The 25,207-nt window shown below is 36.9% G+C and overlaps 1 protein-coding gene across 1 annotated transcript; it reads right to left on the bottom strand.

The window, feature by feature from the left end:
* Positions 1–23,683: 23,683 nt before the first annotated feature.
* LOC140514082 (olfactory receptor 4K2-like) lies at positions 23,684–24,661 on the bottom strand. Its single transcript, XM_072624067.1, has one exon. It carries the CDS (start codon positions 24,659–24,661, stop codon positions 23,684–23,686), a length of 978 nt encoding a protein of 325 aa, XP_072480168.1.
* Between the last annotated feature and the right edge of the window lie 546 nt (positions 24,662–25,207).

Here is a 25,207-nt window from a genome sequence, read left to right as displayed (position 1 = left end):
TGGTGAATGATTTCCAACTATTTGGTGAAGTATCAAACAAAGTCTTTAGTGAAGAGAGAGGAAGAGGAGGTGCCAACATGTCAGTTGAATAAAGAGAATGAAAAGGTTTGTAATAGTGTCTATGGTATAGGGATAGAAAATTGATTAGGGAACTAATAGGACTGTGTTGTTTCTATGTAGATCAGGTTGAAATTATATACCAAATTTATAGCAGACTAAGTATAGCTTCATGAATTTCTCCTTCATTTAGTAGCATATGAATAAGAGCAAATTTAGCAGATAGTGGAAGCAATTCAAGACTGGAGTTTGACATGAGATGATAGGACAAGTACTGCAAGGAATTTCCATGTAGAGAATGGTATAGATTTCAACCAATTCATCACATATTCAAGATAAGGTAGGAAGGAAAGTACAGCCAGTATAGCAGAGATTGCCTGGGAAAGAACTGAGAAGTGGAAAGACTGGAGGTAAAAGTCAGGACAAATAATAGAGTTATAGGTATCTCTTGCTATCTCTTCTCGCAGACTTTTGTTTGTGGTATATAGGCATGCTGGCAATTTATGTGGATTTACTTTATATCCTGCTACTTTGCTAAAAATTATTAATTGTTTTGACTAACTTTTTAGTTGAGTCTTTGGGATTTTCCAAGTATATCATCATATCTGAAAAATAAATAGTTTTATTACATCATTCCTTATTCTGATTCTTTCTCTTTCTTTTTCTTCTCTTATTACTATTGCTAAGATTTCCAATACAATATTGAATAATATTGGTGACAACAGACATCCTTCTTTGACACCTGATATTAGCTGGAAGGCTTCTAGCCTATCACCATTATAAAAACTTTCTGTTGATGGTTTTAAATAAATGCCTTTTATTAATTGTAAGGAAAAATCCATTTTGCCAATACTTTCAAGTGTTTTTAATAGAAATGTGTTGTACTTTTTCAAAACCTTTTTCTGCATCTATTGATATAATTGTATGATTATTTTACATTTATTATTGATATAATCAATTATGTAAATAGTCTTCCTTACATTAAACCATCTCTGTATTCCTGGTAAAATTCCCACTTGGTCATAATGTATAACTGTTGTAATATATTCTTGAAATCTCAGAGCCAGTTTTTTGGGGTTTTTTTAGGATTTTTGCAACCATATTCATTAATGAAATTGGTTTATAATTTATTTCTCTGTTTTTATTCTTCCTGGTTTAGGTATAAGTATAATATTTGTTTCATAAGAGGAGTTTGGTAGGACCCCTTCTTTGTCTTTTATTCAAAATAGCTTATTTAATATTGAAATTAGTTGATTTTTAAATGTTTCACAGAATTTACTTGTAAATATGCATAGTCTTAATTTTTTTTCTTAAGAAGCTCATTTATGGCCTATTTATGGTCCATTCTGATATTCTATTTCCTCTTCTGCTAATCTAGGCAATTTATATTTTTGTAAATATTTTTGCACTTCACTTAAATTATTAAATTCATTGGCATATAATTGAGCAAAATAAGACCTTATGATTGCTTTCATTTCATCTTCATTAGTGGTACTAGAGCCATAACATAGAATACAAAAGAAAAATAACAATAAAAATATAAAACAACTTGTTTAGCCTTTCTGCAATTAATGGGCATCCTCTCAATTTCCAATTCTTTGACAACACAAAAATAATTTATATAAATATTTTTGTACATGTGGGATGCAGATCTGGTAGCAATATTGCTTGGTTAAAGGGCATACACATAGCCCTACAGCCCTTTGATCATAGCTCCAAATTGTTTTCTAGATTGGACTAGTTTACAATTCCACCAGCAATGCATGAGTGTCCCAATTTTTCCACATTCCCTTCAGTATTTGTCACTTTCCTTTTCTGTCATGTTAGCCAATCTTTGAGATGTGAGGTGATAACTCAGAGCTGTTTTAATTTGCATTTCTCTTATCAGTCATGCTTTAAAGCATTTTTTCATGTGACTATTAATAACTTTTATTTATTCTTCTGAAAACTGCCTGTTTGTATCCTTTGACCAGTTGACAGTGAACTATTAACACATTTAGCATTCCAAGATCTGCAATGAGAAGAAATGAGCCTTTGCCCTTGTTTTTCTTTTTGTTTACTTACTTTTTTTTTTTAAAATTTGAGTACTTTTCCAACTCTGAATTGCTCACTGTGCTCTTCTGGTCTCACCACATCCAGAGATCCCACCCTTAGAGGTATATAACATAATGCTATGCACCTAAAAATTCTATGGGAAATTTAATGAAAAAACATTTAATGAATATGGGCTTTCTATCAACCCATCCATGCCTCACTGCCAACCCCATTTCCATTTTTGACTTCCACCCACTTCTTTCTCCTGAAGATAGCTGAGTGTGCATTGGGCTCATGTAACTTCGCTGGATTATTGACATCTTTCATTCCATAATTCAATTATCTTTCACTGAGTATCTCCTCTTTGGTGAATCTTTGTGATGAAACTGGCCTGTGTGGGCACCTACATGCTGGGAGTGTTCATGATCTCAATAAGTGGTTTGATTGCTCTGGTGTGCTTTATCTTTTAATCACCTCCTGCCCCGTAATCCTGGTCACTGTCTGAAGGCATTCCTCTAGTGAGCCATCCAAATCACTCTCCACTTGTAGTGCACAATTCAATATTGTAACACTTTTCTTTTATCCATGCAGCTTCATCTGTGTATCGCCTTTCATGAATTCTACATAGTTAAAGACATCTCAGTGTTTTACACCATTTTTGCTTCTCCCTTGAATTCAGTGATCTAGGCTGGGACCCCTCCCCTAGTAGGTATTATATCTAATAGATATTCTTTAACAAATCCTTCCGTTGTTACCTAATCCCTTGATAATTCCCTCTTGCCTTTTGAATATTCAAAATTTCTGTTGTGGAATCAGCATCATTACACTATACAAATTCCCTGTCTTTTCTCACTAACATGCTGGTTCTTCTTGGAAGCCAGCCTACTTCTGAGAGTGTCACCCTCAATACATGCCTTTACTTGACCTGGAGATGATCCGAATCTGAATTCTTTGAGACATGCTTGCCACAAGAAACCATGAAATGGTGATATTTTTGGCATCCCTGCGTGGGCCTCCAGTGATAAGTGGTCACAGGATATGACCAGGTAGTTTTCAGGAGATGAAATCAAAGCTGCCACAGTCAAAGGAAAAAAAAATGCTCTGAATCACTAGTGATGACAGAAATGTACATTGAAACAGCTTTGAGGTACCAGTTTACACCTATCAAATTAGCTTGGATGACAGAAAAGTAAAATGACAATGAAAATGAAAGAGATGTGGAAAAACTGAGACATTACTGCATTGCCACTGGAGTTGTGAAATAATCCAAGCATTCTGGAGAGCAATTTGGAGCTTTGTACCTAAATATTTATATCAGCTCCGAAATGGAAATTGAAGGGATGGTCATTCATTGGGGAAAGGCTGCACAAGCATGTCATTGTGGCGGAAAACTACTGAACAAAAAGAAATTATGAGCAGGCTACTTTCAAGAAAAAAAACTTGGGAAGACTTACATGAACTGATGACAAGTGAAATGAGCACAACTACGACAGCACTGTATACAGTAACAACAATATTGTATAATGATCAACTGTGAATATATGATCCAAAATAATTCTAAAGGACTCATGATGGAAAATGCTATCCACCTTCAGAGAAAGAATTGATTCTGTCTGAATGTAGATTGAAGCATACTTATTTAACTTACTTTATTATTCTTGGTGTTTTCTTTTGCAACATAGCTAATATGGAAATGTGCATGACTCCATATGTATAATCCATATAAAATGGTCTACTTTCTCAAGGCAAGGGAAGGAAGGAGAGAATTTGGAACTCAAAAATTTAAAAACAAACAAAAAATTTGTTTACATGTAATTGAGAAATATTGAACAAAAATTAATTTTTTTAAAAAATGAAATGATCCTTAATAAAATGTGTATTAGTATTATGTGAGAATACTCATTCATGACCTTCTGAGTGTTCTGTAAATTAGTAAGCCCATTGTGAACACAAATATTTCAGTGGCAAGCACAGAGTAAAAAGCTTCAGCAAAGGCCCTGAGAGGAAACTGCTAAGGAAGGTGGGGAAGAAAAAGTCTCTCTTAATTCCATCCAAACCTTGACTTCAGAACATCAGAGCATCTGAACTTCTCATTGGCATCTTACCAGAATCACCAAAACAGTTGAAGGCAGTGTCTTTTCATTAGAGCCTAAGGCCAAACTTGACATACTGAGGGAATTATGATTTAGGACTATCCAAAAAGTCTAGCAGGAAGGCTCATCGTGTAAAAGGAGAATTTGATGAGTATCCCACAAAAGGGAGGAAAGAACTTCAGCAACTGCATATTGTAAGTTACTCTATTTACCACATTTGCTGACTAATAAGCCTGAGAGCAATTTGCTCTGGACTCTATGTAGTAATGAGACTATATTACAGACTTTTTAAGAGGACGTTTTCTTCCAACAGTTTTTACTGTATTTCCTTAGTCTAGACCTCTCCAGGTACTAAATAATTTTGATGAACAATGTATATGAATTGATAGTTAATAGGAAAGGATACCAATGAGTACCCATAGGCTATAGCATTAAAAATATACCTACTCAAAGTCCCTCAAACTCCTGAGAGGGGATACTGTAGCCATCCTCTAGGGACTCAACTTGCAAATGAGAGTTAAGATAAAAGACCTGTACCATGTGATATCCTTGTACTTATTATATGTGAATGTATGTGTGTATACACATACATAGATACTCATATGTGCATATATGTATGTGTACATACATGTGTATATGTGCATGTATACATATATGTGTGTATATATACACATATTGCATATGTATGTGTATATATATACACAAACATACATACATATATATGTGGAGAGAGAGATACTCTTTCCTGATAGAACATAAATTCCTGGAGGGCAATAGGTAATGAATAAATGCTAATTGATTAGTTGACTCTAAACAAATTTGGACCTGGGTGACTTGAAGGCTGGTAGTTCCCTTAAAAGAAACAGAGAAATCAAAAAATGGGGTAGGTGTAGGGGAAAAAACTTTCTATGCTGTGATAAAACCCAGCTGGGACCAGTGATTGCCAATCAAAGAGGTCTTCTACAGCCTTAAATCTTTATAATAGCTTTAGAAAGGGTAAATTTATGCTAACACTGGAATGTACGAAGGGTACGATGGAATCCTAATAAAGCTGTCCCCAGCCCCAGTAGTCTAACTCCACTGAACATCAGACATGTCCTGATTTAACCACATAATCTGTTTTTAACCACACCACAGGCCCCCAGACTCACTATAGCTCCTGCCTCTAGCTAGCCATTACCCCCAGATCCAATTTACATATTTAACAGGTGTGTTCTTCTCAGTCACAATCACATCGTCAATTCAGCCCAAGACAGGACCACAATACCCAAGTATCTATCTTGATCAGATAGGACCACAATAGCTAGCCCATCAGAAAGTAGTATGAAAGTAAGATGGATTTTAGTGTATTTAAGGTTGATTTTTCTTATTCTTTCTTATAGTTTTATTCCCAGGATCCATGGCCATAACAACCTCTGTTTCCCAGGCTCATGACTTGTAAATATCTCCACCATACTTGTATAGTACTATATAATGTTAAATAATATAGACACTTGTGCTTAAATTGTAAATATCCACGGTGACTGCACAGTGAGATATAACAGTGAGATGATGAAAACTTGTGAGACTATTGAACGATGCCATCTTTGTCTGTTGCCCTATGATAACAAGTAGGCACTGGTCAGTGAGTAGGGAACCCTTATAGTTGAATATACAGGTTGGAATACTGTGTATGCCTTGATCAGCTTCCATCAAGGCTTGGGGGAATCTGTGTTTGCCTCAACCAGCTCCCATTGAGACTTGAGGGAACTACACAAGTTGTGCCTGTCCCGACTGAACCCTTCCAGACAGAGGGGTAGTTGCCCTCCTTTACACCTTCCCCTGGGAGAAGGGTGATTAGGGAATGCTGTAGAAGTTGGTGCTCCCATTATCAGCAACCCCTTTAAGACTAGATTAGAATAAAGTAGATTATTGACCCCTCTGAAGCTGTCTTTCTGTCCTTCCTGTCTGACTAGAACAAGAATAAACCCGTGCTAGCAACCTTCTTGTGTGTTTACCTGTCTCATACAGCACAATCGGGATGGCTGACCACCTAACCATCGAAGGGCCCTCTCCCCATTACCTAATCCCTTAGCAAATCTCCCCTGCCTTTTTAATACTCAAATTTCTGTTACATAATTACAGCTTTACCTTTTACAAATCTGTCTTGCTTTCTCTAAAGTTTCTTATTCCTCTTTTGAACTTACCCTGCTTCATGAGAGGTGTCAATCTCAATAAATGCTTATACGTGCATTAGAGATGATCTGTCTTAATTCTTTAAGGCAGTTCCCCCACAACACATCATGAAGCCATAACAGGTATCTGCTGTGCATCTTGGGTTATCCCTCCTACCAGCATGTTGCTCCTCAGGATGCACCTGATTCCCTTCTGTCAACAACTCCACATCTGTCCCAGGGAAAGTATATCCTGGCAACCTCTCCCCTGGGCACACAGACCCCAGAACTCTCTGCCTGCCTCAGTGAGATGCTGCTGTGGTCTCTTTATGAGGCTCCCCCTGCTCTATGGCACAGCTCTTCTTAATTGTGAAGCAAGTATAAGACAGTCAAGTAGGTCTTCAATTTGTAGCTAGAAGACAGGTTCAAATCTTAATTTTCTCACTGTGTGAAATTAATTTATATACCCATTAACCTCTCAGCCTCATTCTCCTGACCTGTAAAAAGAGAGGGGTTGAACTGGATGGCCTCTAATGTCACTTTCAGCTAAAAATCTATAACTTCTGTGGGCCTCAGGTTCTTCATCTGTAAACTAGGAGGGTTGATAATTCAAGTTCCTTTTCATCTCTTATTCTATTATTTCTCTCTCTGTCATTTCTCTCCTCACTTTTGAGTCACTATGGGCAGTTCCCTTAACATCTGGGAACTCAAATTTCTTATGTGTAAAATAAGGCTACAGTTATCTAAGAGCTCAACTGATAACAATGAACGTGAAGAGCCTTGCCATATACACGGTATTGTCCAGTTAGGGTAGCAGGGTTCTGGATTTAAATCAACCTGAGTTTAAACCCTGCCTCAGACACTTACTAGCTGCATTGACTCTGGGCAAGTGACTCTACCCTGTTTACTCCACCCCACCCCCATCTCCCAGGCTTGTAGGTGATAATGTTTAATATAAAATTTTGGAATAATCTCTTTGTTCTCTCTGAAGCAAACTCAGAGGGTGCCTCTTCCTATGTTAACAAAGGCAGCCAAGGCTGACTCTGCATTCCTTAAGAGACCTTTAACCTAAGACACTATCTTGAATAATGGGACGTTTTCCATATCTTAATATTTGTAGACATATACTATGTTATGGCATATTAATGGTAAAGAAAATATGGACATCTTAGGTCGTAATTTCTATTGAACTTTGTTTACCCTTTCCTATGTCAGTTATCTGTTTAGGGCAGGAAGCCTGCCACTTACTAGTGGTGGGATTTCTCTCCTTATCACTGAGACATATGTTTACCCAGCCTGGAATCGCAAGGCCTGACCAACATTACTTTTTTAATTGTCTTGTCTTACTGAATTGTTCAACTGGGAGAGTTCCTTTCTCACGGCAAAATGTATATAAGCCAGAAGATTTCTGCACTGGGTAGCCAGAACATTTCTGGCTCCATAATGCATTATGTTACCATTTTCTTAATAGGGAATTGATCAATTAATTAATTAAATCATAAAATGTATGCATTTAGCCTGTTGTCTTTTCTTTAACCAAGTTTTCAGGTCAACATAGGGAAGGTCAAATGAGATATAGTAATAAAGACATTTTTGAAAAACTAAAGCTCTGTATAATGCTAGCTATTCTTATCAGTAGGACCTATGTGTGTGAGCCTATGCAAGAGCTAACGTGTGCAGGGAGCGAAAGGATAGATGGGGAGAGGTGGTAAAGGAAAAATGGAGAGAAGTATCTCTAGAATGTCACTCTGCTAAAAGCTTCCTTCCAGCCAATCCTCTCCTTGCCGATGGATGATGGCAGGGTCACGCTGGAGCCAGCTTGGAGTGACTCCTGACAGCTAACTGTTAAATGTCCTTTGAGAACATCTACAGCTCTCCGAAATCAAACGCTAAGCACTGAAGCCTGTCTGATGACTGTCTAGATTGAAAGCGATGGAGAAAATGCTAATCATGAAAGGTAAACTTAAAAGTGAGTCCCCGCCTTTCAAGCTAGGCCAGTTATTAACAAGTAGGCAGAATGAATCCCTCCAAGGCTTTGTCTTCCCAATGGATGGTTAGAAGAACAAAAGAGAGTAACCTACCTTCTCCTCCCATTGGAAGGTAAGAGCACAGACAAGGGTCGTCCCACCTCTCCTCCACTTCTGCCAATGGAAAGATGTCACCTAACCACTTCTTCAGGGCTTTTTTTTTTTTAAACCAGTTGTGTGATCTCTGCCTTCACTCGACTTTTTTACCTTTAAACAGAATGACCTTATCCAATTGAGCAAAGGATTCCTCCGCACCTTCTCCTATTTTTTTTCCTTAAAACTAAGTTGGAAGGGGTGATATGGCAGCTGTCCCAGGCCCTGGTTTGTCTGTGGGTGGCAGAGGTCCCAAAACAGCCCCTCAATATTTTTCCAAATTAAATGAGAAATCTTGGATAAATGGATGCTTTCACCTCACTTCTATGTCTAATAGGCAGAGAGACAAGGTGTGTGTGACCCTGAGGGCCATTTTTGATTTGTTTTCTTTTATGTGAAATGATAGGGCAGGCCCTGCTTAACAAACAAACAAAAAATGAGACCATAGATTTAGATGTTGAAGGGATTTATGATTGTATTGAATGTATTCCCCCCTGCCGCCATCCCCAATTTGGTGATTCAAGACCCTTTTCATCTCTTATTCTACTGTCTCTCAGGCATCTCTCCCCACTTTTGGTCACCATGGGCAACATAGGTGTAAAATAAGGCTAATATTATTGTGAGCTCAAAGGAACAATGGATCTGCAGCACCTTGCTATAGATGGCAAACATCAGGCATTGTCTAGTTAGAGCTTTGTTTTAAGGAGTAGGAAGCGAAGGGGAAAAAGAGATTTAAGGGATTTGCCTAGAGCGAAATTTGAATTTAGGTCTTCACAATTTTCAAGGCTGAGGCTGACATTAGGCCTCATCAAAGTTGTTGACTACCACAGGATGCAGAAGTCTGGCTTTTCTCCCATAGCCCCTCCCCAATTTCCCATTGAAAAGAAGGGCTCTGATCTGCCTTTTTTTTCCATTGGATGTGGGAGAGGGAATCACAATGACATGGCTTTTCCCTCCCCCTGGAGAGAAGACCCATGCCAGTTGATCATCATTTTGAAGCCCTTCTCAGCATGGCAGGTATACCACCCTCCCATTAGAAGGGGAGCTAGCTGCTTACCTAATAGAAAGGAAGAAGAGGCCTGTTGGAGACTGTCACCCCTTACCTTTAATCCCTAAAAATATAACAGCTGTCTCCTTTTGTAGTTGTGGTTTGTTCTTCATTCCTGAAGAGGACTATGACTTCAGGAAGATGATGACATAACTTGTGACTGAATTGGATTTGAGGGAGGGAGGGCTGTGCAAAGTCACCAGCCTCACTTTTTCCTCCAGAATCATCTGGTTCCAGTGGCCAGATATAGATCAGGAATGACAAAGAGATAACCAAAGATGCTGTGGGAGGCTTTGACCATTTTAAGCTAAGGTGTTTTCAGGTTCTCACTTTGAGTGAGACAAAGCACTTTCAGAGAACAGACCTATTTAAGAAGTGAGGCAAGAGATGGCCCTTTCAATCAGAAAAAAATAAATCATCAAATTCAATCCGAGACAGGAAAGCCCAAAAATAACTGTTGAGTGGTACTTGGGTGGGGACCTATTGTAGTCCAATCAATGAGAGCCAGAGTGAGTTGGGTTTAAAGCTTGATCTTTAAGAAAGAAATCTAGTCCATACACCCCAAGATAACTATGTAGGTTTCAGCCACAAAAATTTGCTTTCCTTTGTATCTTGGGTAAGAGCGTGATACCCCATGTGGGGAGAGAAAGAGAGAGAAGTGGAAGAGCTGAGTTGCCCAACTGGAACTGGCCAGCTGGAACCCATTGGGGCAGCTCAGTCTACTCATTGCTTGTGGTTTGTTCTTTGTTCTAGAGCATATCCCCTCATCCCTTTTTGTGGCCACAATCTTAGGCTACCTCAAAGGTGAGAGGAGAGGTGATCCCAAGAGAGTGGGAAAAGGATTAACTAGACCTAGAATACCTAAAATGAAGGGGATGTAGAATGGATGGACTTTTTTGTGTGTTGGGGCAAGTGGGTATTTGAGAATTGTGTTATTGTGGATCCACAGTTGTGTGAGATGCTGTGCCAGTTTGGTTCAATTCAACTGCATCTGTTTAGCATCTACTACAGTTGGGGTGGGTAGTATGTTTCTGCCCTCAAAGAGCTAACAGAGGAGTTGAGATCAGAATCTGTACATTGCTTAAAGGTCACCTAAATATGATTGACTATTTAAAAGGTCATTATGAATCATATTTTGAGAATCAGCCTTTCCCCTCTCCCGATACTTGTTCTTACAATGACTATTTTTTTAGTAATTAGAAAGCAATGAATCTGGGTTTATTTCAGTGGCAGTACTGTAGAACAAAAGCCTGGATTTGAATCATGGGATTTAGATTCTGTTCCTGGCTTTGACATTACCTAACTATATAAACTTAATTCAGGGCTTCTTAACCATGGGGTCTGTGAACTTATTTTTAAACATTTTCAATAATTTGGTTTTATCCTAAGTGGTTTCTTTTAATTCTTTGTATCTTTTGCATTTACAAACAGCCTAAAAAAGTTTCTTAATCTTTACCAATCTGTCAAAGTGTTCATCACACACACACACACACACACACACACACACACACACACACACACAGTCATACACATTAAGAACCCCTGCCTTAGTCAGATCTCAACTTTATGTTTCATTTCAGTTTCTCTATTTGCAAAGCAAGGTGTTCTTCACCTGAGGCCTGTGAACTTTTTTTCATAAAATATTGATAATTGTATTTCAATATAATTGGTTTCATTTTTAATCCTATGTATTTTATAATATGCTTTTAAAAACATTATCCTGAGGAATCCATAGGCTCTACTAGACTGCCCAAAGGGTCCATGACACCAAAAACTTTAAGAACTCCTTATTTAGACCACAGATTGATAGATTGAGTACTACTAGTGGATCTTGAAGCTATTTCCTCTTTCCAGGATGCAAAGATTCCCAGAAGGGAAAGGTGTGTTAAACAGTGGTAATTTCCACCCCTTCCCATTTGGGAACTTCACTCACTGCATTCCCATACCTTTAGTTATGATCCACAGGTTTGGGGGAAATGAAAAGTAAGTTTACTCACAAAAAGATTAAGCTCATCTGGGCTAAATTAATTGTCAGCTTTATTGATTCTACCTGGCTGGAAGCAATCTGAAAAGCCAGAGGAGCTGAAGTTATAAAAACTGTCCAGAAAGACAGTATATTGGCATGACTTAAGAAATCTGGGAAACACTGGGAGAAAAACCGAAGCATTAGTTACTTTACTATCTTTGCTGTTGCTATCTCCCCAGATATCCAGTATCCATCCATGTCTTAAGTGGCATGGAGAACCAGTGAATCACTTCTCTTCAGCCAAGGTCTCCACACAAGCCTAAGAACGAAGAAAGGGATTCGATTTGGAATAAGAGAGGAGAAAAGAATTTCTGTCTGATGGATATTTTATCAGTGTTACTTTAGTTGAATATATGAACATATACTAAAAAGAATTTCTGCAGTCTTGAGGCCTATATTTTCCCTGGAGGAATATATCTCTGAAGAGGAAAAGAAGAAAGAGAAGAGAGGAAGGTTCACCAGAAAATCTGTAAGTCAATAGAAATGGATTTTGGCACAGAATAACATTAATATTGGCACTGGAAGATTGCAGAATGAAAAGAGCTACTGACTTTCACTGATATGAGTGGTTGAAGCACATTTCCAAATTGGAAAAGACTGTGCATCATTCCACAGATCAGCAATACACTGTCACCATCCTGACAAATGTTTCATTAGATTTGGTTTCATCTATCATTGTCCTTGCAATGATGCCTCCAATAGCAGTTAGCACAAGGATAGTGAAGTACTGTGGTAAAGGTAATATAATTCTAATTTGTCTATAGCCTAGTTTCTTCACAAACTAACAAAAATTAGGGACAATGTGTTTTAGTTTGACTTCATTAGACTCATAAGGACTTTCTAATGGAAAAAGAAAAATATTAGAACATTATGTCACTGGTCATATTTCCTGCTTCAGTAAATAAGAAGCAACAAGGGAACAGAGAGAGCCATTGAACCCCATTCTAGTCTCTATCCCAGAATCAGAAAAGATATGGAATTTGATGGAGATTCATAGTGCTCAGATCAATAAAGAACATCCCAGAATGAAGGATTGACTTATGAGCTACAGATTCAGAGAATGAAAACTATATTTAATGAATTCAGGGACAATGTGGTCTCCACTGAATATATTTTAAATCTGACTCCTCTTTGGCTCCTGCTCTGGCTCAATTTATGGATATTCTTGATGCTCTGGGGATGAGGTTGATGGTGACAATTTATGTGTAGTAATTCTGTTGTTTACTAAGAAATATATGACAGTAAAATCATAGAATTGTAACATGTTAGAAATCATCTAGACTAACTCCGTCAATTTGACAGTAGGGAGATGAAAAGTCACAAAGTGACTTTGAAGAATTATTCCAGCTTGCACAGCTTTATAAATTACAGCAGAATACAGGATTTCTTACTCAAGATCAAATATGGCAGACCTGTGAAGTGGTCAGTTGGAAACATATTCAAAGAATATTCAAGTTGGCTAACAGGAAAACAAGCAGGTAGGTAAATCCCCTGTAGGAAAAGAGTCAGTATTTCTGGAATTAAGAGAAGACCTTTGCACATGTCAAGGATGGCATTAGACATCATAAGATAATACTTGGGCAAAATCAAAGTCCTAACACAGGGTAGGCCTGAAGTCCCTGTGAACTTGCTATAGATGCTCACCAGAATCAAAGAGGTCTAGCCCATCTGTGTGAATGAACTTCTTCCAAATTGCAGTAAAGATAAACTGAAGACTTTTGTTGCCCACAGAGAGTTCATCTTGCATGAATTTCCATGACCCATTCCTGTTAATGTTTCTTTTAAACTGAGTTGAAAGGAATTTCAGACTCAGAGAGAATTCCAAGATTGAATTGCTGTAAAAGTAGAGAGAAGACTTATATACCTATCAGAGATCTCATCTGACATGAGTCTCTATGTCTTTGCATATTGAAGCTGCCACTTATTAACATGGTGAGCTAAAATAAAGTGGAAGTTGGACTCATCCTAGAGAAGAACTCTTAAGATTGAACTTCATTAAGATGGTGGGGTAGAAAGATGCACATATGATAAGCTCTTACCCCACAGCCCATAAAATACTTGTAAAGAAGAACTCTCAACAAATTCTAGAGCTGCAGAAGCCACAGAACAAAGGAGTGGAGGAGATTTCTATCCCAGAGAGACCTGAAAGATATACAGGAAATGTTTGTCACATACCACACGTGAAGCAGAACCCAGCCCTGTCTTGATCATGCAGCATGGAAAGGAGCAGATCCGAGCTGGCTTCAGGGACAGAAACTCCAGCAGCAGCACAGATCCCTCAACCCACAGGTGCCAAAGGTCAGTGAGAGGGTCTTTTCTGCTTACCAAGAAGGGAGCAGCATGTCCCCATAACTCAGGCCTCCTCAGGTGGCAGTAGTAGAGACAGCAGGTGACAGGGGTCCCAAAGCAGGCAGTAGGCTGCATCCATTGTTGAAAATCTCATCAGAAAGCCACTGAGGGAACTGAACCCTGTGTGGTGGCCCTGCCCATACATGAGCATCTGACCTTAATCTTACACTGAATAGCAACTCTGCCCCTGCTGAAAGCCTTTGAGATTTGGGAACAGCTCATTTGAATCTCAGCCCCCAAATGCTGCGTTGGCAGAACTGGAGGCCAGGTAGTTGTGGAGAGGAAACTCAGAAGTCAAATAACTGGCTGGGAAAATGCCAAAAAAAGGGGAAAAAAATAACACCATAGAAGGTTACTTTCTTGGGGAACAGGTGTCTCTCCCCATCCTTTCAGATGATGAAAAACAAGGCATACCGTCAGAGGAAGTCAAGGCCTCTGCCCCCAAAGGGAACTTAAAATGGACTCAGGCAATAGAAGACCTCAAAAAACAAGTTAGCAGCTTACTAAAGGAGAACAAAAAAAAAATGATGAGGAAAATAACAGCTTTAAAAAGAAGCTAACTCAATTGGAAAAAGAGGTCCAAAAAGCCAATAAGAAGGAGGTTTTAAAAAGCAGAATTAGCCAAATGGAGGAGAAGGTTCAAAAGCTCACTGAACAAAATGATTCCTTGAAAGAGAGAATTGAGTTCAGGGAAATGAATGGCTTTGCGTTAAACCAAGTGTTAGTAAACATAACGAAAATTTTGAAAAAAATAGAAGAAAATGTGAAACAACTCATTGGAAAAACAACTCACCTGGAAAATAGATCCTGGAGAAGTAATTTAAAAATTATAGGACTACTGGAAAGCCATGATCAAAAAAGGAGCCTAGACTTTATCTTCCATGAAATTATCAAGGAAAAGTGCCCTGATGTTCTAGAATCAGAGGGCAAAATAAAAATTGAAAGAATTGACCAATTGCCTCCTGAAAGAGACCCAAACAGAGAACCTCCTAGGAATGTTGTGGACAAATTTCAGAGTTCCCAGATCAAGGAAAAAATACTGCAAGCAACTAGAAAGAAACAATTTGAGTACTGTGGAAATACAATCAGGATGACACAGGATCTGGCAGCTTCAACGTTAATGGACTGAAGGGCTTGGAATGAGATATTTCAGAAGTCAAAGGAACTGGGATTGAAACCAAGAATCACCTACCCAGCAAATCTGAGTATAATATTTCAAGGGAAAAAGTGGTCATTCAATGATATACATGACTTTCAATCATTCATGATGAGGAAAAGATCAGATCTCTATAGAAAAATTTGACTTCCCAAGACAAGAATCAAAATAAACATGTAAAGGTAAACAGGGAAGAAAAATCATAAAAGACTCTCTAAAGCTGAACTGTTTACTACATGGAAAGAAAATATTTTTAACTCTTGAATCTTTTCTCAATATTTGGGTAGATGGAGAGATTGTACATACACACACACATACACATAGAGTACAGGGTGTGTTATATCAGAAGAGATGATATCCACACACAAAAAAAAAAAATAAAATAAAATAAAAAATTAAGGGGTGAAGGAGGAAAATTCTGGGAAGAGAAAGGGAGAAATGGAATGAGGCAGGCTATCACTCACAAAAGAGATAAGAAAAGTCTTATTCAATAGAGGAGATAAGGGAGAAGGGGAGATGGGGTTGGAATAAAGGTACTCTCTCTACATGTGGCTTAAGGAGGGAATAACATGCTCACTAAATTTGATATGAAAATTTATATCACACCACAGGAAAGTAGGAGAAGAAGCAACAAGTGGGGTGAGTGGATTGTTAGAAGGGAGGCCAAATGGGAGAAGGGAATAACTAGAAATAAACACTTTCGAGAAGCAACAAGGTCAATTGTGGGGGGAAAAGAATAAGGGGGAATAAAGTAGGACAGAGAGCAATGTAATTAGTACTACAGAACATGATTATTATGGAAGTCTTCTGCAAAAGAACACATATTTAGCATGTATTGAATTGCTTCCCCTCTCAGTGGGGCTGGGGTGGGAGGGGGAAAGGGGGGAAGTTGGAATTCAAAGTATAAGAAACGAATGTTGAGAATTTTTATTGCATATAATAGGGAAATAAGAACTACAGGGAATGGGGTATAGAAATTTATCTTGCCCTGCAAGAAAAGAGAGAAGATGGGGATAAGGGAAGGGTGGGGTGTGATAGAAGGGAGGGTACATTGAGGGAAGGAGTAATCAGAATGCAAGGTATTAGGAAGCAGGGGGAGGGGAGTGATGGGGAGAAAAATTGGACATGTTACAAAGTGAGGCAAAGGAAATTATTATTACAACAGATGACTGAATTAATTATTGAGAATAAATCAATGACATCTTTAGTCTGGGGAAAAGAATTTCAGTCTAAATTTCTTAGAGGAAGGTAATCTCGGGTAAAATTTGGAACTGATGGAAAAATTAAGGTTTTAATGGTAAATTTGATTTTATGATTACTACTTAATCAGGAACTAGAATATGTATAGAAAGGCATGTAAGCCACTTAAGACTTGCCCCAAAAGATGTTCTTAGCCAAAGTGAAATTATAATCATAGTGGAAACCTTGCCATTTTTTAGATGCTATGGGACTATTAAGTGACTGTTCTTCTGAGTCTAACTACAGCTATGGGTAGAAAGAAAGGCAATCTGAGCCTCTAACCCATGATGTCTGTAAGCTGGTGAGATGCTGGTATGAACTGCAAAAGGTGATCTCATGCGAAGGGTGGGAGAGTGGCTGTTCAGTCTGGGCTGAGGTAGGATTCTCCTGATTCAATTTCCCCACTGACACCGGGTAGACCTTAAGCCTGACTGAATGCAAGTGGATAATCTAATCCTGCCTGGAACTGACATGAAGTTGGGGACATACTGTATCACTGCAATGTCCCTACTCTTGGTGGCAATTTCTTATATTCAAAAAGTTTGCAAGCTTAACACCAGATCTATTCAATTATAGATTAATGGTAGGGGAACATCTGAGGATAAGTCTAAAATTATGCTATTAGGTGTAGGACTTTAGACCAACAACAATAAGTTAGAGTCCATTAATTCTTAGTAATACTGTGGAGACAATTAGGTCAAGAGCTTGTGAAGTTAACAACATCAATATTATTTGTGTCTCGGTTAATGTTTTAAAAAAAAGTTCTTTTGTGGTTCATATTGTAAATGCTTTAAAAAGAAGTGTCACGTGACCAAAAGTTTGAATTATTTTATCTGTTATAAACTGTGTTAAAAGATGAAAAATAAAAATTTAAAAAAGAAATCATTTGAAACAAACAAAAATATTGAACTTAATTAATGGTGGGCAACTGCTTTATACGTCATCATAAATTTCACCTACCATGTGTCATTGTATATTGCATCTACCATTATGGCTGACATTTTTGAACTGAAGTGAAAGGGACTTCAGAGTATACTAGAAAAGAACTCGTGTTTCCAACTGGTCATGATCAGAGTCACATCCAGGCAAGCTGGGAAACAACTGAACTTCATGAATATTTATCTTCTATTTAGACATATTTTTTTTAAATTTTATTTTAGTTTCAAGAGCCAGAACACCAATACAGAATAGAGAAAAGAAACAGAAATCATAAACTTAAACACTAAGTAAGAAAAAAAGCATGTCATGTCCATAGCAGAACATAAGGATTCAAATTATGTCATAATAAATTTTCATTTTAAGAAAGCCTATATGATAAATAATACATGCCGTGTTGAGTACTATCCATCTTGTCTTTTCTTACTTATGAATTTTCTTTTCTTCTCTGCTATGAACTTATTTTTACTTTGTTCTTTTTTCCCTCCCCCTCATCCCCCAGAAGGTTATAAATGAAATTGAGATATGTTTCTCTATAGCTATAGATATATACATACACAAACACATACATATATGGTTATATAATTTACCAAACATGCTCTACTCCCGGTTTTTGTTTTCTGTTTGTACATATCTCTCATTTTCTATCCCTTCTGCCTCCTCTACTTTATTTTACCCGCTACTTTTGCCTCCTATTACTTGCCCACCCCCGCAAATGATTCCGCCCCTATCTTCCCATTCCCATAAATTTAAATACCCTTCTCTACTCCCTTTTACCTGTTCCCTCATTCTCCCCTCTAAAAATCCATCCCTTGTCTTCTCCCCTGTCCCTGTGATCCTACGGTTTTGTTTCTTCTAAACTTAGAAGACTTTTATGATCTTCTAAATACATACATACATATTTGTGTATGTATGTATGTATGTATGTATGTATGTATTGCTCCCTCTTAAATCCATTCCTGATGAAAGCAGATTACCAGAGCTACCAGCCCTACTCCCCCATCTAATACTCTGTATGCATTCTGCCTCTTGCACCTCATTTGTATAAAATAATTACCCTTTTCAGCTGTTCTTAAATGGTTTTATTTTAAAATTCATATTATAGGTTTTCCTCAATCTTTTTTATGTGCTACCCAATTATTGGAATACTACACATACATTTTACATACATAAAAGGTATATAAAAGGCAAAGAGCCTGTGATTATCAACTCCTTATAATCAGTGTTTATTACTTAATATTTCTCTTGGTTCTTCTATGTCAAATCTTCTACTAAGTTCAGGATTTTTTTTAACAAAGTCTGAGAGTTTATCAAATGTCCAATAGACAGAAAAACTATACTAGTGGAAGGCCTCAACTGTCCCCTGTGAGAATTCAACAAATCCAACCGAAAAAAAGAAAGAAACTACGAAGATAAATAGAATATAGGAAAGTTAGATATGATAGACATTTGAAGAAAAATGAATGGGAACAGGCAGGATTCTGTCTTTTCTCAGCAGCATATGGCACCTACACAAAAACTGACCATGTAATAGGGAAGGTCAAAATGGTTGCATGATTTAGACATAAAGGGTAGCATCATATGCAAATTAGGAGAGCAAGAAAGACTCCACCGGTCAGATCTATGGGGAAGGGAAGAATTCATGACAAAATTAGACATAGCATTACAAAATATAGGATAGAGAAGTTTGATTCTATTAAATTAAGAAAAAAAAATATTTGTACCAACAAAACCAATGCAAACAAGAGTAAAAGGAAAACATAAGCTGGGAAAGAATCTTTGCAGTCAGTTTCTCTGATAAAGGCCTCATTTCTCAACTATATAAAGAACTGAGTGAAATTTTTAAGAACACAAGCCATTTCCCAATTGTAAACAGGCAGTTTTCAGACGAAGAAATCAAAGACACCTATAGACATATGAAGAAGTGCTCTAAATTACTTTTGGTTAGAAAAATGCAAATTCAAACAATTCTGAAATACCATCTCACACCAATCAGATTGGCTAATATCACAATAAAGGATTATTTTAAATGTTGGAGAGGATATGGGAAAATGGGGACACAGATGCAATGCTGGCAGAGTTGTAAAATGATCCAACCACTCTGGAGAGCAATTTGGGGCTATGTCCAAAGGACAATCAAACTGTGAATACTCTTTGATCCAGCAATACCACTCCTACGTCTGTATCCCAAAAAGATCATAAAAAAGATAAAAGTGCATACACGGGCAAAAGTATTTGGAGTAGCCCTTTTCATGGTGGCAAAATATTGGAAATAGAGGGAATGCCAATCAATTCGGGGAATAGTTGAATAAACTGTAGTAGATGAATGTAATGGAATACTATTGTGCAATAAGAAATAATGAACAGGCAAATTTAAGAAAATCTTGCAAAGACTTGCACAGACTGATGCAAAGTTAATTGAGCAAACCCAGGAAATCATCGTTCATAGTATCATCAGAATTGTGTGATGATCAACTATGAATGACAGCTCTTTTCAGCAACACAGTGATCAATGACAAGTGGAAAGAAGGAAGGAAAATGCCATCCACATCCAGATGAAAAACTGATGGACTCTGAATGAAAATTAATGCATAATTATTTTAGCTTACTTTATTCTTTTTTTCCATTTTCTTTCCCTTTGATATGTTTCTTCCTTCACAACAGTGGCTTATATGGAAATATGTTTTATATATCACATTAATACGTATCAAATGAAATATGTTTTATATATCAAATTGCCTACAGTTTTCAGAAGGGGAAGGAGAGGAGAAGGAGGAAAGAAGAGGAAAAATTGGAACACAAAATCATGTAAAAATGAATGTTAAAAATTTCCTTGACATGCAACTGGTGGAAGGGGACAAAGTACTATTTTCAAAAAAGGATAAAGCAAATACATAAAATTTCCACTCATTTAGTTTCTTCTTATATGTCTATGAGGCATGAGTAAATATTTGCAGTCTAATAGAAAAATACAGGACTGGAGGACATGTTTTTTAAACATTTTTAAACTCAAAAAATGTAATACTTCACAAAACAACTCAGGTATGCAAAATGTAATACATGTAATAATTATATGACCTTAGGCAAAATTACAACTTGTTCTTACCACTACTTATTTCTCAAGCAAGAAAAACAACACCTGACCTAACTGTGAGTCTCAAATTGAATAATATTGGGAAACACCGATTCAAAAGTTTAAAACATTACATACTTATAACACAATGCTATGTCCATTCTTCCCTAGTTCCAATTGTTCTCTTAAAATAGAAAGAATTTCTAATGTTATCACTGCACTCACTGTCTGTGGATATGCAAAAGGTCATCATTATGGCCAGGCAATGCAACCAGCTACACACAATCTAATATTTTCCAGTGCTATTTATATGAATCCAAGAATACGTCTATTTGATCAGGACAACACATAAACACATCAGGTAATTATGCAATTTAAAAATTCTGTTGCAGAAGATGTGGGAGAGTTGTAACACTAATTCATTGTTGATAGAACTGTGAGTTGATCCAACCATGCTGGAGTTCAATTTGGAACTATGCTCAAAGGGCTACAAAAATATGCCTACCCTTTGACCCAGCAATACCTCTTCTTTGAATGTATGCCAAAGAGATTGTAGAAATGGAAAAGTACAAAAATAGTTATAACAGCTCTCTTTGTGGTGGCCAAAAACTAGAAATCAAGGCAATGCCCATCAATTGGGGAATGACTGAACAAGTTGTGGTATATGCATGTAATGGAACACTATTTTCTTATGAGAAAAGATGAACAGGAAGAGTTCAGAGAAACCTAGAAAGACTTATATGAACTGATGCTGAGTGAAAGGAGCAGAAACAAGAGAACTTTTTATACAGCAACAATCACAGTGTGGGAGAAATTTTTCTGGTAGACTGAATACTTCATTGCAATGCATGGACTTAAAAAATTTCCAGTGGACTCTTGAGGGAAAATTCCTTCCACATCCAGAGAAAGAACTGTGGAACTGGATCGCAGATAGAAGCAGACCATCTTCTTTTGCATTATGTGGTGTTTTGTTTTATGATTTCCCCCTTCCAGTTCAATTCTTCTATGCAACATGTGTTTAACAGAAATGTACGTGTAGAAGCTATATAAGATTGTATGACATCTTGGGGAGGCAGTGAGGAGGAAGGGGGAAATCAGGGGGAGGGAAGGGAAAAAATGTAAGATATACAGAAGTGAATTTTAAACACAAAATAAAAAAATAATTTAATTAAAAAATAAAAATAAAAATTCTGTAATGGTTTTGCTACTGCATATATTAACACATACATTCTTTCAGGGAAAAATTTCAAAACTAATTTTAGTAATTAAAATGCTCAAAGATTGAGGTGAAACTTTATGGTCTTTCCAAGTTTTTTTCCATCTTTTTAAAATAATGTGCCTTTTAGATGGTTTTATACAAAGGTTAATTTTAGAAAGAGAACCAAATTATCGTTGGTAGTTCTGAGTATGAGTGCTGATACTACTACTATTCAGTTCTGTGTGACCCTTATCAGTTTAGTTTAGGTCATCATTTCCTAAAGTTACTGGACTACAGAAAATTTTCAAGCCTGAAATATATATTGTTATCCCAAAAATACTGGTCTTGAAGTCCTATGGCATATTTCAGAAATCAATTGGGTTGGAAAAAAGTTGGAATTATGATAGAAATAAGCATATTTTCATACTGTAACATTGTTTCATGTATTTAGTAATTTTAACAAAAACAATTTATTACCTACCCTGTAGAGTTGTGAGTAAAGAGCCTTTGAAATATAAGTCATCATTTCATATTTCAAGAGCTAGATGAGATCTTAGATATTATCTGGTTCAATGCCCTCATTTTATAGATGAAGAAAACAAGACTCAGAAAGGTAGACAGTAACACATGTGATTCTTAAGTCCATATCCTCTGACTCTAAGTCCAGCACTCTTTCCACTACACCACATTTACTGTTTTAGCAGGAAAAAAAATACTTCTGCCTCCAAAATCTTACAGAACCCTTATTTGTACATGTGAAATACTACATGTTGGCAGAACACACTTTGGGAAATGCTAGACTATTTGATCTAAGGGCTCTACAAGGATGAAAACATACTGTCCATAATGTACGTATTCCAAAAACATATTTTAAATCATATTTCTTTAATGTCACATGTATACTACCAGAATTTCAGAAAGAGGAAAAGGAGCTGTATGGAGAAAATAGTTACAACAGCTCTTTTTGGGTTGGCAAAAGAATTGGAAACTGATGGGATGCCCATTAACTCAAAATGGCTGAACAAGTGAACAGATTGAAGCATACTTCTTTTCTTTTTCTTGCTGTTTAAAAGCAGTTTTGTTTGACTTCATGCTTGTCATGAGCTTTGACTTCTCAATTTGGAACTGAAGATGAAATTGAATTAAAATAAAAAGAACCCATCACAGCATTTTAGAGGTCTGTGCTTGATAATGTGGGAATTCATGAAGTATAGTGTAAGAAGGGCCTTTGGAATGTACCATTTGCTTTCTTATTAAATATGCTTCAAATATTTATTAGAAATCATCCAGTAAAGATATAATGATGAATGATCCCTTTTTTATGCCTGTCCAGCAGAGGCTTTGAACAAAGGAAGTCATGGAACTATACAGAATAAATTTCTATGGCTAGTGGAGAGCTGAATTTTTTGACAGTAAAAATATGCATTTCTACAAATTTACATTTTAGAACATCTATTGTTGTGCACACCCACAGATAATATTCTAAACTGATTCCTGTCTTTCCTGTGCTAGTACTGACTTTCTGTAAACCTCACATGATAGCCCACATTTATGTAAATGCTTTGTTTAAAAGCACTTTGCTCACAATAGCCATGTGGAGTAGGTAGTACATTATTATGTCAGCTTTATTGATGACATATTTGAGATTTAGAAAGATTCAGAGACTTGCTCAAGTCATTCAGCTAGAGAATATATGACCAACTTATACACTCTCCAAATGTTGCCCCGAATATGGAAAGATACTAAAATACTAGTCTAGGTGTAGTTACTTATTCAAATTTTCCAACAAAAAGGAGTCACAACTTTAAATTAAATTACAAGAAGTGAAAATCTGGTTCTTCTATATAGGTGGATTCTATAAAAATGTTTTTGACAAGAACATTCAAGTTGCTGTGTTTCCACAGCAGTTGATAATAGCAGAGTCCCTGTGATGTCATGGAAAGAGATATGACAAGAGATTAGAGTTTTAATCCTGACTGCTATAACTGCAGTGTGCAGTCTTTTAGTCTTTATAGGACTCTGGTTTCTCAGATTTAAGATAGAATTATTAGACTAGATAATCTTAAATTCTTTTCTAGCTCTAGTATAGCACCCTTGTCATGTAGTAGGCATTTAATGAAAGACTATTAGATTTAAAAAATAATAATTGTTATTCTAAGGATGGAAAACAGATGATATTGGGTCACAGAGAAGTGTTTTCTTCATTGCACACGGTATCTTGGAAACTGTTCAGTTTTCTGGGAACTAATATATTGGTTGCTCATTTTCTTCATGGCAGCTTTCACCTCTTGGTTCCTCAGAGTGTAGATAAGTGGATTCAAGAAAGGTGTAAAAATGGTATAAAACACAAAAAGAACCTTGTCTGCAAGGAAGTTGGTAAAGGGCCATACATAGATGAATATGCATGGGCCAAAGAATATGAACACAACGATGAAATGTGCAGTACAGGTAGAAAGTGCCTTCGATGACCCATTGGAGGAGTGCTTCTTAAGAGTGACCAGAACAATGATGTAGGAGGTAAGCAAGAGCAGGAAGCTGACCAGAGCAATCATGCCACTGGTTGAAATCATGAAGAGTCCTAGGACATAGATATCTATGCAGGCAAGTTGAATGACTAAAGGAAGGTCACAGAAGAAGCTGTCCACAACATTAGGACCACAGAATGGCAAGTAGAGTGTGAAGGTCAACTGACTCATTGTGTGAAGGAAGCCCACTGTCCAAGAAACCACCACAAGGCACAGACACACATGTTGACTCATAATATTATAGTATCGGAGAGGTTTACATATGGCAATGTATCTGTCAAAGGACATGGAGATAAGCAATACAATCTCAGTTCCAGTGAAGAGGTGCAAGAAAAAGATTTGAGAGATGCAACCTTCAAAAGAGATGGTCTTATGATGGGTGAAAAAGTCCATGATCATCTTTGGTGTAGCAAAGGAGGACAGACACATGTCAATGAAGGACAGGTTGCTGAGCAAGAAATACATGGGAGAATGAAGTTGTTGGGTAGATATAACGGTAACCAAAATGAGAATATTGCCTAATATAGTCATCACATAAAAAATAGGGAACACCACAAAGAAGAAAGCCTGGAGTTCAGGAGAATCAGTTAATCCTAGCAACACAAATTCAGCCACTCTGGAGTAATTGGCTCCTTCCACTGATTTCACAGACATAGTTATGAAGCAACCTGTAAAAAACAAAAGGAATAGAGTTGAACAACATCTAAGACAACTGCAACTATATTTGAAAGAATGATCCTGACATTGCTGCTCAGGATGTTGTAAATATGTACTACAGAAATGTAATTAACCAGGAGTCAGCCAACTGAAACTCAAATAATTAATATTAGGTTTTTCTCCCTTTCGGTATACTTTTAGGAGGAGGCAATTGAAAAGTAGACAAACGTTTAGAAATTTATTTTAAAAGTGAATTTATAAGAATGGAGAGATCAGGCTGCATTTTATCGTTGAAGAAAATATCAGCAACCATGTGACAAATGCTCCAAATCACTGAGAGTTACAGAAATGCAAATCAAAATAATTCTGAGGTTTTATCTCCTGTTGATAAGGTTGATAGGTATGACCAAAAAAGAAATAAAAAGAAAATTAAGTTTTTTGAGAGATTGCAGGAAAACAGGTTCACTAATGTGCTATAGGTAGAATTGAAAATTAAAGAAGTCATTCTCTAAAACAATTTTAAACTATTCCAAAATGTCTGTA

This window comes from Notamacropus eugenii, chromosome 7, assembly GCF_028372415.1.
Source record: "Notamacropus eugenii isolate mMacEug1 chromosome 7, mMacEug1.pri_v2, whole genome shotgun sequence".
Classification (NCBI taxonomy): domain Eukaryota; kingdom Metazoa; phylum Chordata; class Mammalia; order Diprotodontia; family Macropodidae; genus Notamacropus; species Notamacropus eugenii.
Note: the sequence above shows the minus strand (reverse complement) of the source record. Positions and strands in the feature narration are given on the sequence as shown.